Raw genomic sequence first — 18,066 nt, 5'->3', positions numbered from 1 at the left:
TGATTAGGGTTAGCAGCTTTCTCATGAAGACTGGGCTCCATGTGAGTTGGGTTTTTTCCAGCCAAAAAAGCATGTGTGCAAGCATTCTKCTTTAGGTCGAAGAAAGAAAACAGGCCATTAAAATAAAAAATCTGGAGAAGGAGGGAAAAAGAAAAGCAGGTCAAATATCTTGGAGGAATGTTTTTTGGAGGAACGTTATTTCTCCTGCGCTGCCGAGCCACAGTGGCCGTGGTGTGGCACTCGCCAAGGGAGACAGGCTGCACAGGGAGGCTCTTCACCCACCAGGGTAAAGGGGCCAATTCTGCCGACTGCTGGCAGAGAGTTGCGTGTCAGTCGCTTGTTAGCTATGTACCACCGGGCAGCAGATAATCTCAAGTGCCGAATGAATAAATCCACTCCTTGTCAGCTCCCATCAGTGTCTCTTGCATGAAGCCCTGATGCTTCTTAAAGAAACATATGTTGCAGTTAAGTCTGAATGCCGTATTTACTCAGTGGCCTGTGGTAGAGGGCTGAGAAACCCTGCAGGTGTTAACTCCTGAGTTAAACTGTGAGGTTCCTTGATAGGATTTTGCATGATTAGATAACCTGTAGGCCCCAAACTCCGTCGTTTCAGGACCTTGGAGTCAATAAACCGGGACAGACCAGGACTCCTTCCTTCCTGTTGTGGAGCTATGTTGAAACCAGCAAGAAGGATTCCCATGAAAATTCTCYTAGTATCACTTTGGCTGATTTCATATGCTCAGATTTTATGCCAAAGTTTGAAATTCACTGCAGCTTTGACAATGCAGTTTTGAAGGGACTATGGAAAATACTATTTTCAATAAAAACGAGTAGGACATTCCATTATAATAATAGTTTGGGGAAAATAAGTTTCCCTACTAAGAAGCTTCATAATATAAAGGTTTGCCCATGTAAATTGGAACATCAAATATGCAACTCACTTCTCACACATACCTGTTTTCATTTATGTGAAAATAACTTTGAGAAGCACTCATACAAACACAAATTGTGGTAGAATGAGCCCATAATAGAGCTTTCAGTGAAATGAAGAATTGCTCAGCTTTCCAGTAATTTTGTCTTTTTGCTGTAAGCATTTTGTACAGCACTGTCTAGCAGCCTGATTCAATGCATACCTAAATCTACTTTCCCCCTCGTCATTTACCTGCTTTTTATAAAATATTCTTAWAATTACTAGTACTTAGCAGAAAACCTGAATTCATGTTAAAGCATTTAATTAGTCAAAATTGTATAATAGAAGATTTCTTCCAGATACTTCTTAAYGATCATTTGAAGGTCTGATTCAAAACCCATTTAAGTCAATTAATGTCTTTTGTTGACTTCAATACGTTTTGAATCTGTCTTGGGGTATTCAGAAAAGGGAAGTTAGTGGCTGGAATAGCAACAGGAAATGCTCTCCGTAGATGGCCAGCTCTTGTGGTTCCCCATTTGCTTCCACACTGGCCTACTGAAGAAGTTCTACGTAAATGTAATGGAAGGCCACTTTAAGTGAAAATTCAACTAAATTCAGAGCTGCAGAGCTCTGCAAATATATTTCAATGTTTAATCATTTAAAAATTGTTTTTCTCCACCTTTACTCTGTTTACACTCCCATTGAAACTAAAGATACAACTGATATAATACAGTACTGCTTAGGTTTTATAATGGCTTAAGTGTATTTGGAATAATGGTATCCTCACAGCCATGAGACCCCACAGGGCCTACTGGGCCCACAGTTACTTTTTGTATAAAACCATTTCTGTTTTAAAGCTGTTCTCTTCCAATTTCAGGAGTAGCCTGTTTGTTTTGGTACTCTGGAAAGAGTGGCCAGGTGACTTTCACCTAAGCCAGTCTTTTTTCATGATTTTAAACTTTAAGTCGCACAAGCCTCATGGAAGCAAAAGTACCAAAGAAGTAAAATCTCAGGGTTTGTTCATGGGATATTTCCATTTACACCAAGAATGAAAACTTTCCAGAAAGCTTGAAATAGTTTCTTGCTCCCTGGTACCTTTGCTTTAGCCATTTCAGCTCAGTGAAGTGGGGGTGAACACTCTCACAGTGATTTACCGATGTTTTGTGCTTTCTGTGCTCTCATCACYGAAATGCAAATTACTCCACAGCAAGCCAGACCCTGGAGAAATTAGGTCTTTCAGTGCARGGTTTCCAGGCTGAATTCTAGCCCGAAGACTTAGATAAGCATCCAGTCTCTGCATCCTTTGAAGTTCATCCCAACTCTGAATAGCTCTGAACTCTGAGAAAGTTCATGGCCAGGCCGAGTTTCTAGTAACTGAGGTATAGGCAGGAGTTCTGTGAATTATTTCATTATTTACTTCAAAGCAAAGCAGGGTCAACGTTAGAGCACTTGCGTTTCACACGAAAATCTAGCCCCCCCCCCCTTTCCTTCCTACGCATCATTTAGCTATGATTAGGGAAAACAGCATCACAAATTTACAGCCTGCAGGGCTTTATTCCCCCTCGCTGTTTCTGCCGCTGCAGACTCCCTTCTCYGGCCTGTACTGTGCTCCTCCAGCAGAGGAGCAACGGATGTCGGTGGTGTGCTGCTGGTGAACTTCAGAGCATCCAAGGAGAAATGCCATCCCCTCCCCTCCGGCTTTTTGGGCACRAGTGTTCATTGAGAAATAAAGCTATTAATGACTGCTGCATAATGCCTGCAAAGATTTTGTTGGTAAACTATAGCCTGGTAATATGAGAAAGCTACCCACCTCGTTTTTCAAATATTCACAGCACCGTGTTCTAGATGGGCAACATGATTTTTASTGAGCACGTGAATGCAAGTGAAAAGGAAACTTTCTTCATCACTGAGGCAAACCTCCTGGCTTCCTTCACCAGCTCTCCTTGCCTCCTAGGTGAATTAGCATCCCGGGTGTCTGCGAGTCTGAAGGGGAGGGAGTGCAGCACTTGTCAGTGAAAACTGTGCAGATGAGATGGGCGTAAACCCAAGAAATGTGAGCTCCTCTGGAGGAGGAGGAGGAGGAAGGTGAAGTAGAGGTGGAAGAGATGGAAGTGGAGTTTTGCGTTATTCCTTCTAAAGGTCACATTGCCCTCGTGATGCTCTTTGTCATTAGCTGAATCACTGGAGCATCCTGTTGGCAAATCAGCCTCCTGCATAGATTTTAAAAACCTCTAATTGGCACCTGCAAGGTTACAAGTTAGCAATGTGCCTCCATTTGCTCTGCGCAGTTTTTCATAGCCCCCCCTCCCCAGCTCTGCGACTTTTGGGTGCTGCATGGGCAATGGCCTGCTATGGTATGTGGCAACCCAGGCTGTAGTTGGGACCCTCTCACGTGACTCCATGTTGGTGTGACAGACAGAGCTCCTCTTTTTTCTTCTTCTTCTTTTTTAACTATTATGCAAATGTTTCGCCATGTTTCCTGTTTAGCACAGACTCTGCGCTTCCCTAGACAGGCTATTCTAAGCTTGGCCTGCTTTCTGATAATTGCATCTGCATTAAAGCAAACACCCCTGCAGGGTTTCTCCAGTCCCTGTCCTTGGCAGCTCCGAGCTGGACAGCACTACATGGCTTGCGAGCACAGGGATGTGCAAAGAAGTGATGCCAGTAGCTGGCAAAGCTCTGGGGAAGAAGGCAAAGCTGTGCGCTATTTAAGGCCTCTTTTATTTCACCAGCGAGTCCAGCTACCTCTCCTTTGCTAATGACAYGGATTACTGCTAGACCCTCCTAAGCTACATGTCAATGAAATTACTACTGAGGTGTGCACTCTGTGTCCAACCCGCATCAATTACTGGCTTCTCTGTGGGGATGGAAATGTGAACAGGACCTGGAAGAGCCCCTGTGAACAGTGACTGCAGTGGTGATTTTGAGAAGGTGGCCCACTGCAGGCTTTTTGGCGGTGGTAGTGTTTCGGTGGAATGGAAACAGGCAGGGCACTGCTGCAAGGTTTCTGTGGATGATCTTTATCAGGTTGCTGGTTAGAGACTTGGGAATCTCTAGTTCTTGAAGCAATACAGCCATTAGTGTCTCGCTCCTTTACATAGGGACCAAGTCCTGGACTATATGAGAAGTATAGTAATAATACTTTACCTTTATAAAGCTCCTTTCACTGAAGAGCTGTATAAAGTCTTACCCAGACAAATAGATTTGTTTTGTCCTTGATTTACAGCAAGCAAAGGTGGCAGAGGAGGATCCTATGAATTCTGCCAGTCCCCTCTTTAACCTCAGACTCACACTGCTGGGGAAAGGAGACTGCTGCCTGCACTGGGGTGGTGCAATATGTATGTATATCACAATAAGATACTGCCAGGCACATCAAACCTGATGCTTTCTACATATCTGAGGTTGAAATCATGACTTTTGAAACTAGATTTCCCCTCAGGATTTAGTTTCCAGGAAATTAAAAATGTGTGCAGGACCTTCCACACTCGTACAGTTAAAGTGATGAAAGTAAAGTAACTCAGATTATTTCTTTTTAATTGGTTCCTAGCATAAGTCTGTAGGTAGTAAGTGGATATTTGCTTTCTTGTCTCCTTTGCTGTCTTGTTCTCCTTTCAAAGGTAGACCATACAGTGTTTTAATTGAATCTCCTCCTCCAAGGGGTGGTTATAAATCACTGCCTCTTCTCATGCTTAAGGACAGCAGCCAAGCAGGACCCTGGCCGGATGCTGCCACCCATCACTCACTCGACCTGGGTGCATGTTGCTGCAGCACCCACCAACAGGCTTTTCAGACATGACTCTCCAGTGCACTTAGCAAATCTCTAGGGAGCTTCATCTTTCTCAGGCGGGAGATCCAGGAGGGAGAACAGAGGTGGGATGATCACTTTCATAGCTAGCGCAGGGATCACATTCCCCTGAAATACCTGGTCTCCCTCATCCAAAGGGCACTTTTTTGGAGTTCCAGTTTTCTGCGTAGTTGCAGTACATGGTGCTGATGTCTGAACCTTGGTAATATTGGAAGATCATTATGGGGGTGGGTGCTGCTTCTGTTTTGTTTTCCCTTGTTCTTGAAGCAAATCCAACTTTATCAGATAAAGCACTTGAGTAAGGTCTCTCCAAATGTCACTGCCTATCTTGTGAGAGAAAGAGTTAACAGGTCTTTCTGAAGAGGAGACAAAAATGGAGTAAACTAGCTCTYCCCCCCCCCTTTTTTTAATTTTTGTGGATTAGGTTTAAGGTTGAAATATGCACAGCTTTCATTTTCTATTTGTGTAACTGACTTTCATCTAAGTGCTAGTCATGAGTAAGTTATACCTACAGAGCTATCACCATCAAGTACTGCGTGGCACTGAATTCATGGCAGTTCCCTTCTGAAATTGCTCAACTACATAGATATTTACACACATACACACGCACTTCCATTAGGCCTTCTGATACACTTTCTCCCCACTTCCAGAGATCACAGAGATTACAGATCTCTCAGATGACTTTTGAGTTTGCAGAGAGGAATAAGTGTCTTTTTGAAAAAGTGAGACTGACACGTGTACAAACACCCTTTCCTCCATCCTAATATGAGAAGGCAGCCAAGGGTGATGTGATGCTACAGTTGCTTTTGTTCTTTCTGGGGGGTGGTATAGAGGAAGAGAGATCTGGGGTGATAACCAGTGTGCTGAGAGATCCCCCTCCTCTTCACAATGCTGGCGAACTAGCACTTCCTCATTCCCTGCGAAGTATCTTACTGGCTTTCAGGGAAAGTTGTCTGTGTTCAGGTTTAGCAGAGGATGGTATCTCAGGAAATTAAAGGACACCAAGAACTAAAAGTACACTGGAACAAGTTCCTAATTACTTGTCTGACTACTGCAGAGGAGATCTTCTGGACAGGGTCTGTGTTTTGTTGGTGTTTTGCTTGTTGGGATAGCAGCTACAGGACAATCAGATGTTCAGAGGACTGAAAAAACCTACCTGCTTGTCCCCGTTTGCTTCTTTAGGTCTCGTTCYTGCCTTTGTGGATTCCTGAAAATTTGTCATACCTGACTGTGCATTGCTTAGACTGTGTCTTGCTGCAGAGCTTGTTTTGATTGTCTGCAGTCTCCACTGCGCTGCATTAGCTCCCTTCAAGTTAGCCTAGGTCAAATCAGAGTGGTCATAGCGTGGCTTTGAGCAGCATGGAGCAAATTTGCTAGCAGCTGAGGAATTGTACGAACTCCATCTCTAATGAATACCCTCCTCAGTAAATTCAAATTAAAAACACCACTACAGTCTGATAAGAATCTGGGGTGAGAACAGGACTTCAGTTAATTACAAGGGCTTGGTCACAACTTGCTGACTCAGCGCTGAAGGCATGCTGTTAGAAGTAGCCACAGCCGGATAGGTTGGGAATTGAGAGAGAGCAGAGCCTTACACTTCAGGCTCTGAACACTGGGGCTCCCAAAGTCTGGTTTAATTTCTTGTTGAGCCTTGTACTTCTTAAGTCACTTCTTATATCTGTTTCTCTTTCTATGCCTCAGTTCTGCAGCTCTAAAATGACATGGTYCTCTTCCCCTCTTTGTCTTCCCTGCTTACACTGCAAGTTCTTTAGGATGGTGATTTTCCCTTATTAMCTGAATGTACAATACCTAGTGCGCTGTGGCCACTTCTGTGCCTGTGGGAGGTCAGGAAAGCCCTAAATGACACGTTTGAGCTTCTGTACTTTGAGAGCATGTCACGGGCTTTGGGTTGTGAGGCAGGAACTGCCTTGAATGCTCAATAACTCCTGCAGCTCATTCTCTTTGGTAGATTTGGGAATTTTCTTTCAACCTTGACATTTTGCTGTTTTTCTGTCCTGAAGGGCAGGCAGTACTGAGGCCAAATACATTAAATTTTTGTTAAACTATGTGAGTGCTAAATATTATTCATTATTATAAGTTGAAAAATCCCCTGCATATAGAGAGTGGGAAATGGATGAATGGGAAGGAAATGTGAGATGATTTCTGACATTCTAAGACCTATCTTCTAATTTTCTCTATTTCTTTTTGTTTCTTCCAGGTGGAGCGGGAAATAGCCATCCTGAAGTTGATAGAACATCCCCACGTTTTAAAGCTGCATGATGTTTACGAAAATAAAAAATATTTGTAGGTATTATTGGCTTTTGCCAGCAAATGGGAGAGGAAAATGGAAGGAGGAAGGATGGGAGGGAGAGGAGGGGTTTGGAACTTGGTAACATTTCTGCAAGAATGGAGCAGGATGTGTTTTTACCCTCAGGTCTGGTGTCCGTGTGATATCTAGTAGCTGGCTGAGGGAGGAACAGTTCCTATTTGCACAGCGTTTTTATTTTCCTCTTTTCTGCTCTGTATTTTGTTTATATGCTGTTTCTTTTCCTACTTAAAACAGAGGGAGAAATGACAAACCAATATTTTCTCACAGCAACAGGGGAGGAAGCTTTATGCCTGTAAGGTCTGGAACCATTTTGAACCAAAACTGTAACAAGTTGTTAAAGTGGATAGTTTGGATATCCTCACTTSCCTAATAGTTTTCATTGAAACCCTCAACTCTCACTGCTAATATTTTTAAATTTGCCATCAATAACAATTTTGGGTTGTAGGCTCTGCTGAAATTTCCTGATGTGAACTCTCTGCAGTAACAGTTAACCAGCAAAGCGCTGTTGTTGTTTGGTTTGGCTTTTTTGCAGATCATTGCCAATGCCAGGCAGGGATATTGTCCACAGACAGAGTCATTTTAGCTTGACAGGGCTCTAGATATGTTGGATCTGTTGTCAAACAAACAGGCCACATTAATCTTGGCACAACAGGAAAAAGAATCAATGTTCTCCAAATGGAAAACGGCAGCCCAGTAGGGAACTCARTGTTGTTTCCAGCTTTTTAACAGGTTATTGCAAGTAGAAGAGAGTGTTTAAAAAAATTAAACTGTTTTTAAAAGCCACCCTCCACTGGTGACCTCTCCTTAATGTCACAACACAAGAAAGGAATAACTGTTTACCCAAAGAAAGTGTGTTGAATGGAGGTAATAATCCCTCATGGAATATCCAGGCAGTCTTGTTGCTGGAGCAATGAATTCCTGTTGCAGGAAGCGAGGCCTTTGCGTCTAAGGGTTAGTTTAACAGAGCAGGSAATAATTTCTTTTGGATTCCCCGTCCTCCTCTGGGGCAGAGCCTGCCTGCTGCGGAGATGTGGTTGCCAGCGCGAGCTTGCGCAGGCCCTGGCTGGAAGCTGGCCTTGCTGTTTTCTGAGCTGCGTGCCGAGGGCCTTATCCTCGCTGGCATAAATGGTCGTGGCTCCGTTAAGCCTAGGTGGCACCAGCTGAGGGCAGAGGCCCGGACATCCTAATGCAGCCAGCTCTGCGTGCAGGAGAGCAGCAGCCAAGCTGTTCTCCTTTAATCCTGAAAAAAGAGGCGCTATGTGTAAGAGTACACTCCTCTCTATCACTCTGTTCTGGTTTAAATGGGGGTAGGGTCAGGCCCCAGGCAGAGGGAAGGAATATTCTTCTTTCTGATCCTTCTTTATTTGCATGTTTTGTATTCTTAGATACATGCGCGCGCGCACACACACACACGCACACACACACACGCACGCACACACACTTGCAAAAACACACCATACAGCTACTGTGTTCCGGTTAGGTTTAGTGTACTTGGGTGATGGAGACGTGTGAACACATGAAGGACAACGACCATGATCGTAGCTTGGGGTGAGGGGATGGGGTTATATGTATAATAATATATATATGTTCTTGCTCTGAACATAAGGGAAAACAGCAGCTGAGCTGAGCTGAGCTTTCTGTCCCTCCTCCCAAAAGACTTGGGGGTTATTTCGCTGCAGGTGAAGAGTGTCTAGTGTTCAGAGCAGTGGGGACGGTCTCGCACCAAGGTTTTCAAAAGTGACTGCATTCCTTGGCAGCCAAACACCTTCCTGCTAAAGATCAGTCTGTAAAGGAAAGCATCTTGTCTCTTTAAGCTCTGTCTGGAAGTCCTGGCTTCTAAGAAATGTTGGGCTCCAAAGGGGACTTTGCCAGTGACTCTGTTTAACCTTCGACGGTTGCTAAGTCTTTGTGCCTCAGCTTCTCAGTCTGTAGGACTGAGCTGGCTGTGTCTGCCCACAAAAGTACCGAGTCCCTCTGCTGAAAAGCACTAACTTTATGAAAGTGCCAAYGACCATTAATTACATTTCATTTTTATTAGTCACTATTTTAAAGAAAGGGCATAATGCAGAGCTTGTGCCAAACCTCGCTGTTCAAAATTAGAAACAGCCGTAGCCTGGGATAAAGCTAAGAGGCGGAAGAGCGTGCTTGGGGAGGGGAGAAGTGTTACAAGTGTGCATGGGATGAGACGCGTGTATTCGTGCGCTTTCCCAAATAATAAGCCACAGTGACCTCCAGTTCGCACCAGCATCAGGAAAAGGGATTGCTTTCCGATTGTGGCAGCGCCTTTCCATCACGCCTGCCATCTCGGCAGCAACGGTGGTGGCGTGGTTTCAGAGCACAGGTGAGTTACGGGTGCTGCTGCAGATGCCGAAGGCTGATCCCGCTGCAGCGCTGGGGAGTATTCCCTCGATAAATGTTAACTTCACAAATCATGTTTGACTTTTGGTTTATGACTTAATTTGTGACAAGGGGCATTGGTTGAGTAGATTCCCAATGTGACCATGAATCAAATCCTTTTTCAACAGTTTAGTTAACACAGCAAATGAGTTTTAAAAAATAATAATAAAAATTTGCTAGCGTGTCTTTGTTAGCCTAGCAGCCATTTTCTGTTTGGTTCCTTTTTTTTTTAAATGAAGATATTTGGAGAAATGGAGATGGCTATGAGCTCTAAGGCTTTCAGCTCTTTTTCCAGCATTTTGAGTTGTCTTATTTAGCCATAAGACTGTGGAATATTATTCTAGATGTATAGGGGGAAACATCACAGCTCCACTGTGACTATCTGTAGGTGTGCCTATATACCACCTGGTTATACATTATGTTGGTTAAAGTAGCAATATTACTGACAGATGGGCTATTTCTTTTTTTGTTTTATGATAATACTGACAGCCTTCAACCAATATTGGGGGCCCCATAGTAATGGATGATTTACAAATAGCCATAGACAATCTGTGCCTCCCTCTCCCCCAACACGTAACTTGAACAGACTGAAGGGTGGGCGAGGGGATCATCTCCCCATTTTAGAGGTGGAGAAATGAGGTGCAATAGCCTGATATGGAATAAGCCCAGGACTGTTTTAAGAACTTTTATTGCTGTTTTGGAATGGGGAATGATTAATGAGCTACCAAAATTTGCATGTGCACCACTAATTTAAATGAATCAAGTTCTGACAGGGTTTTAGGGAAATCTAAATAAGCAAAGGGAATTAGCAAGGTGATAACAAAACTGAGTTTTAGAAGTGTTCTGTAATGCGTGTTGGAGGGGAAACACTGTATTAGTCACATGGTTTCCACCTTGCAGATGAACTGTGTGAGCTTGGGTGATGACCCTCCTTCCTCTGTGCTGTGTGCAGAAAAGGTCTTTCCTGCAGTTGGCCCTAGGTAGAGTTTTGTGTAGCAAGCAGAGGGGAAGGAGGAGTTCATACACTTCTGACAGCACTAGCGCTGTGAATGAGCAGGAGGTTCTCGTGAAGAGCCTTCTTGAGGATTACCTGAGGGGAAATGAGCAAAGCCCTGGCCTTCCTGAGTGAAGTGGGTGGCTCAGATTTTTTTCTAGGAAGCAGTCTTATGCTTTGTTTTTAAGTCTCCGATGTGTACCATTTTGTTCAGTAAATCCATCTTTCCTTTTGATCTTAGAAAAGCAATTATCCTGCTGTTGCAGGAGCTGTTAACATGGCAACCGAAGTGCCATCATGTAGTCCAGAGCGGGTGGACCTTCCAAAGGGAATGTATATGACTGATGCAGTTCTGCCGCAGAACACCTGACAGGGGTGGCATTATCCATTTGATCTTAAGCCATTATCTATTTAATTTAAATTATTGGGTTGGGGTGGAGGGGCTGATCTTAATCCAGTATCTGTACTTCATCATCACCTGCTTACTTATCTCCCTTTAGAGTACCTGAAAAAGGCCATGTCTCCAGTTTTTGTTGCTGAGCAATTGCAGCCAGACCATACAGTTAGTTTTTCAAAAATGCTTGGTATTCAACATTTTGAGCTTCGGTGAAAACACTCATAGTAAAAATCTGGTTTTTTGCTGTTGCAAAGCACCCTGGTATGTGGTGATGCATCCGTTTGAAAAAATTACTTCCTTCTCAAAAGAATAATGTTGTCCAGTGGCAATCTGGGATTAAAAAGGACAGAGGAATGGCTAAAATGGGTTGGGGGATGCCAATAACATAGCATTATGTTATTGAATTAGCAATATTAAAATATTGCTAATTCAGATAAGCATGTAGATGCTTTTCATTGAGTGGAAAAAGGATAGGATAAAGACAACCCAGGATCACCCCATGCCTGTTTCTTTCCGATGTTTATACTAGTATTTCTCTATTCCCATTTCCATCAATATGTGCGGATATAGATCTGTAAATATATATTTACAGGTACATGCAGATATATTTTTATACAGATATTCATATCTGTATGTATATGTATTTATATACATGCTTTTTAAACTCTTCACATTTCAGGTTCTTTTCAAATTTTGAGGGAAGGTTTAGTTTAATCTCTGTGTTGTCCAACTTGATCAGCATTTTAAACAAGAACGTGGTCTGAGAGGAAGAGTGGACCTCAGAACTGGGGAGTTGTCTCCTCTTCTCTGAAATGGGCCATGCATTCAGCAGCTCTTTCTCCAAACACAACAGATCCCTTTTTCAGCCTCCAGCAGTGCAGTGTCACCACTGGGCATGTGCCCAAGCCTCATTGCAACGTATACAACACGCCACCTCCTGCTTTCAGGGGTGAAAGTGCTTCCCAGTGAGTCAGATAACAAAATTAAAATGTCCTCCTGCTTGTGCACAACTCACATTTCTGGCTTATACAAGATCAGCTGACAGCAGGTGTCAAAGACTTACAGCTCTGGTGGTGTCTGCAGAGGCATCCGCCCTGCCAGGCCTCTCCTGTAGGGTTTTCCTGTAACTTCATTTCTGATGAAAACTAATTGTGAGGTGCAAGAAAGAAAAAAAGATTTCAATTTGTTCTTTTGTTATTGGTAGCCCAGGATTTTGACATTTGATCCATCTATGGGGAAAGGAGTCAGAAGGCAGAGTGAGGGTCTCCTCATGGAGGAGACGGCAGCAGAGCCTTGGCATGCATGACTACACACTGTGAAGGCAGCGCTCAAAACACCTTTCATCCCCAGTAAATCAAAGGTACAGGCAGTGCAGCAGCGTAATCTCCCACTCTGCCTCTCTTTTCCCCCCAAATCACCAACCTGTTCATGTCCAAACATAATTAGCAATCACGTACAATCTCCTTTCAAACAAAGGATTTATAATTAAAATCGTCCTTTGGAAAAAAACAAATCTAAAGCATGCACATTTTCTTGCAGGGGAGGAGAAAATAAGAAAAATAAAGAGTTCCTGGCCTGGTGCCAAATTAGGGTTTAAAAATTCATGCCCGCCATAAGAATTTATATAGCTTCTGAATAATTTATAGGTTGCGCCAATAACAAGGGGCTTAATATCTGATAGAGATTATTTAATCGATAGAAAACAGTGCAGTGAAAAAGCCGTCAAAGAATTGCAACATGTCAGTCTGGGCTGGGCAGTTTTTAACCATTTCCCTGCTGTACATGTGTCCTTTCATATACACGTAGGTATGAAAGGACATTTTGCAAATAGAGTGGTAGCATGGCAGAGGAACTGCCACGACTTTATTTTTTCTTCCTAGAGGCTTTTTCTGGCAGTCTGCCATTCTAGGCAGATCCCTTGCTGATATGCCAGAGCTTTGAAATGTAATGAATTTTCTAGCTCTTAGCTGAGTTGGTCAAAGGGAGAAGTTAGTTTCTCGGGAATAATCTGCTGGGGATTTTTTGGAAGGAGCCRTTCCTGTGAGGTTGTTCCGACTTCATTAGGACTGGTGGCTGTACCTAGCATGTGACGTTTGTGGTGCAGCTCTTTTGGTTTGTGTATAAATCTGTGGCCAAACTTCATGGAATGGATTAGGAGGTTTTTATAGATGTGGACACTAATCAACGTAGGGACAGAAAAGAGCTATAGATGTATCTGTCTTTATAAATGAAATGCCTGCTTGACTCGTGTCCCTGGCCTCATTAATTGCTTAGACATCTTTGTCAGCTCGGAAATGTCTTGATTCCTGCTGTGTTCCCTGGTCCTAGCATTATTCTCATGATTTTCATATAATGATCAGCTCTTAAGTGACAAGACAGAGTAGTTGAGCTTCTCAGCAGATGTAGTCACTTCATGAAGTTTCTTACCCAGAGGCCCTATACCATAAAACAGTAAACTCTTGAGCACAGAGGGCACAAGCAGTAACTCTCATGATTTGCCTTGTCTTTGCATGGCTCTTTCTGTGTATTTGGGGGTTTTGCATCTTGCTGGAGAGCACACTTGAAATCCTCTGTCTCAAAAGCTGGACAGTGCTACAGGAATATCCGGTCTAACTTCCTGCTTAGTAAAAACCCTAGAACCCAGTGGTGTCTAAATTTAGGCATATGTAGAAGACCCACCTGGCTTTTTAGGTTTAAGTGAGGTTGTGCATCATTGTAATATTTAATAAAAAGAATATTAACTGGTTTCCTAACAGACTGCTAATCACATGCCCAAATTGGCTGCAGTTCCTATGGCACGAGAGAGTATTTCTTGTTACTGTTGATGTTTTGCACTTATAATACTTATCTGAAATACTTTGGGTTTCAATATGAGCTTTCTCTAAAGATCTCTATCCGTTTAATGCTTTTATAAAAACAAATACACTGTTTTGCCCCAGAGGATCTAATTTGTGTAACTGCGAATGTCTCATAAGTTGTATTGATCTATAAGGCTGAGAAAACAGGAGCTGCAAACCCACACTAGGATGTAGTGATGGGCTGCTGTGGGCAATCCCATCTGGCAAGAATTTTAGTATTTCACACCATTCTTGCTAATGGTTTATAGACAGCTTTTCATCTTCTACAAATCGCAGCTGGGGTGTTCTTTTTTTATTGTGCCCAAGTTACCCAGTAATGCATGGTCCTGGTCTTTGCTGTCCCAGGCAGTCTTTCGTTAACAGGCGTTTCCCAGGCATTGCTTAGAGTCTGCCTGTGTTATTTTGTTAGAGTCCTACTGTAGCGGTAGCATGTAGATGTGCTGCCTCGGTGGGAGCATGAGAGTCCTTCCTCAAAGTTCCCCAGGGCCTGGGCAAAGACACCCTTTAATAAGGTGTAGTCTAGTCCTCCAAACAGGAGGGAGGAATCATCACCGAAACTATTTTTGTCACTGGTTTAAGTGATGCCCAACTTGGTAGTATTGTAGTGCAGAGGTGACCTAGTCATGGCAAGGACTTTGTTGTGCTGGCACTGGACAAAAATGGAACAAAAAGTCAGCTTACAATCCAAAACCCAAAACAACTGTTGGAAACTCCTCAGTGGGGAAGTCCAAGGCGTTGTCAAGCACCACAGCAAAGAACAGCCTTCAGGAAGGAGCTGAAGAAAAATGATAAGGTAGATCTGTAGATCAGATCAAAGATACCCTTCCAAATATAGGGGGACGTTGTGTGAGCACAGAATTGTTCGTCTGGAAGTTTAACAAGTGGATAGTGGAAGCTGGCTATGGAGGCTGGTCAGAGGTGGAAGTCCACCTCAGAAGGCCAAGGAAGAAATCCGAGACTGGTTGCAGAGTTGGCCACAAGGGGCCTCCAACTGAGGGCAGCTATCCTTATGGTAAATGTGGTATAAAAAAGGAAGAGGCAATGGAGGAGGCATGGAAGGAGGGGTCAAAGCAGAGCGCTAAGAAAAAGATATTTGCAGTGATGTTGTGATATCTATTCTGAGCGGCCATCAGTGGAGCCAGACTATTTATCAAGATGAATGATATGATGAAGTAACAGATACAAGGTGTCTAAAATTAGACAAGAGTTCTCACCATGGGGGTGGGTAGGAAAACTGTTATCTTAGAGGTATAATGAAGAAAATATCTATAGGATACCAGTACAACCAAGCTAAAAAGACCTGAAAAAAAAACCCTGAGTTAAAGGTAACACCCCGCCACAAGCCTCAGTGGTGGTCAGACAAGCAGTGTTTCCTCTAGGGACAGAGAAAGGAAGAAGTGGAGGGGGGCGGTGAGGTCAAGAGCTCTGTTTTAGCCATGTTGAGTTTGAGCTGATGGTAGGATGTCAGAGGTGAAAGCCAACATCTTACTTTAGTCAGGAGGAAGGGAAGAAAACTGTACTGAATTTTTATCTGAGTGCCAAAATTTTGCAATTTTTTTTGAGTTTGGGGCAAGAGTCACAGCATTTCTTTTTTTTTTTTTAACTTCTGCTAGTGGCATCGTAAATCCTCATAGCCCTGTCAGGTAGTTAGCATGTTTGAATGCAACCAAAAATAAGGTGAATTATGTACACATTTGCTGCTGTTCATCAAATATTTACTGATAGTTCCCAGAGGAAACTGGACCATCCACTGTGTTTATAGGAGTCCTACCGACATACAGGCTTTGGAAAAGACTGCAATGACTTGAAGGATAATTTGCCTGGTGTAGGAGCAGTGTGAAACTGGTATAAGTAGGCTGTATGCTGTCACGTCTTGTGATCGCCAGAATACAGGGTGAGCTGGAGCGATGAGAAGGAGAGGCATGGTGCTCGCTGTTCAGTTTCTGCCCTAAGCTCTAGAACAAACCGCAGTCGTTCGTGGAGCGGCTGCTGTCAGCTTGAACGCTCTGGAGTCTGTGCTGGTGCCTGGTGCAGCCAGAACTGAGAGGCACAAAGATGGGTTAAGGCCACATTTCCCTACATTCATCCTGGCTGCTCCATTTTTTTCATATGCAGAAGTCATCCCTCTGTTACCATACTGGTTTTTTGTTTGTTTTTATTTCTTTACTGTTTTGGTACCTAAAAGATTAAATAAAACTGAAACAGAAAGAAGGAAAAGAGTTGAGGCTTACTGCTTTTCTAAGCTGCATGCATGTTTCYGATGTGATACCTAGTGGGTCGCTTAAGGTTAGGAACTTGCTAGTTTTGACTGGGAAGGTGCTAGGATGCAGATGGAAAAGTGGCAAAGGGAATAGATAAAATGAAATGTTTGGGGCAGAATCAGCTGCTGCACACAGTTTATCTGCTCCTCTCCAACAGATTAAATCATTTTGTGTATTAAGCATTCAGCATCTTTGCCTTTAAACACCAGAGTCTCATCTCCATGAAGCTCTGAAGCTTTGCCAGAGATTTTTTTTTTTTTTGTTCCATGTTTTAGCTTGCAGCAGGGACATGAAGAAATATCATGCAAGACATGGACCTTTGTGTCTTCACAAAAGCAAGCTGTGGCCTCCAAAAACTTCTGCAACTTCTTAAAGAATATACCCAGTGGGGAAAATGTTTAATCAAGGATTGGTTTTTAATGCTGTGTTCACGTGGCTTCATACTGAGTCGCAGAAGCCTGGTGGTTTCTTGCTTACGCAGTGCCTTCACAAGCAGAGAGGAAATTGGTGGTAGCGGCAGCATGGAGTAGAAGGCACAAGAGACTTGAGGTTATGATCCCAGCTCTGATACTGGGTGATTTTGTGACCCTGGGCAAGTCACTTTGCTTCACGGCTCCCTATGTGAGAAGAACAGGAGGATAATACTTATAATGTGTCTCCCACGTGGATTGCAAGGATCAGAAGAGCTCGTGTTTGTCCAGGGCGTCCAAGGTGTGAGAGATAAGTGCTCTTACGGAGCCTTTTCTCCTAAGACAGCCCCTCTCGGTGTTATCRCAGTAGGTGGTGCACATGCTGCTAGACAGAGGCTGGGTCTTTCCTCTCCTTGAGTCTTCTCTGCAGTGGCTTTTTAAAAGCAGTGTTTGCTATGTTTTTACAGTGGGACACTGATGCCATGAGTCTTGYGTAGACAGAGGGTTGTTGTTGTTGTTGTTGTTTTTAAAAAGGCTTCCTTCACAAGTAAGCTGCTTTTCATCTCCTGATGTAATAAAAGACTAGTCTTGGCTACTGGTTTGGGTTTTTCTAAATTCATTGCCTTGTTCAGAATAAATGGGAAAAGTAATAATAAAAACATGAGATGAGAGCATGTCACATCTGGGAAAATGGGATGGGGAAACCTGGGAAAATCCCTCTTCTTGTATAGATTCACTCATACACACGCATATATGTACGCAGCATTTAGAACAGCGGGGTTGTGTTGGCTGTCCTGTGGAAGTTGGATGTGGTGCAACACTTGGTAATGTTTAAGCCCCTTTCACTGGGCTGYTTGGAAATAACATGTACTACTAGTGTGCCATGCAGTGTGCCAGCAAGACATTGGCTTGCACAGAAGTGGAGGCAGGTGCTGAATTATGCCCTTGCTAAATCGAAAATCTCCTCGTTGGGGGCTCTCCTAAAAAAAAAAAAAAAAAAAAGCCCAGTCATACTGGAGGGAGTAGGGTTGGCGGGCGACCAGCTGCAAATTGGAGTGCAGAAATTCTGGATGCAACATAACCATGCAGGACTTGCGGCATGGTCCCTGCAGTGTTTCTTCCTTGCAGTTGACCACTGGGGAACGTGTTTGCCGCCCTTCTCGCTCCTGTCGCGCTGGGGGCTTTGTCAGATCAGAATACATCGCGGCTGTGCTTCTCCACGTCCCCGACTTGTCACAGGCACCGATCTTTTTCAGATATTCTCCTCTGTTCATTTCCATTATTATATCTGGTGCTTCTGGGTGGCAAGCAAAAATGAATAACCTTGTAAATGCTCCCTGTCTTTCAATTTGTTTTATTTTTCATGCAACGTGTCAGTGCATTTTTGTTGAGTGTTTTTAATAGGATGAAGTTGCTGAAAATAAATTGCTTTGCAGTTCCTGCTGTGGGTGACAGAAATGCTGGGTCTGTAATTTTCCGAAACTGTGCATTTGAAGCCAGTGTAGAGGATGTTCTGTATGCCTCTAACTACAATCATCTTCATAAGATACCTTCCGTAAAAAAAAAAAAAAAAAAAAAAAAGAGAGAGAGAGAGAAAGAGAAAAACAACTATCCATTTGAATTTAGGGGGCAAGATGCACTGCTATATCCAGCTTCTGCTGGGCACAGTGAGAGAAAGAGCTGTCAGGGAGAATTTTAGGATTGA

The 18,066-nt window shown here is 43.4% G+C and overlaps 1 protein-coding gene across 7 annotated transcripts in view; it reads left to right on the top strand.

Moving 5' to 3' along the window:
• The window catches only part of BRSK2 (BR serine/threonine kinase 2), a 163,052-nt gene that overhangs the window by 47,126 nt on the left and 97,860 nt on the right, over positions 1 to 18,066 (top strand). For all 7 annotated transcript variants that reach the window (XM_026076437.1, XM_026076434.1, XM_026076431.1 and 4 more), the window contains exon 2: positions 6,934 to 7,019. In XM_026076437.1, the coding sequence (XP_025932222.1) occupies positions 6,934 to 7,019 (86 nt within the window). The remainder of the gene's footprint in view (positions 1 to 6,933; positions 7,020 to 18,066) is intronic.

This window comes from Apteryx rowi, unplaced genomic scaffold (genome assembly GCF_003343035.1).
Source record: "Apteryx rowi isolate R43461 unplaced genomic scaffold, aptRow1 scaffold_430, whole genome shotgun sequence".
Lineage (NCBI taxonomy): Eukaryota > Metazoa > Chordata > Aves > Apterygiformes > Apterygidae > Apteryx > Apteryx rowi.
The sequence above is the reverse complement of the archived record's forward strand: the minus strand, read 5'-3'. Positions and strand labels throughout refer to the sequence as shown.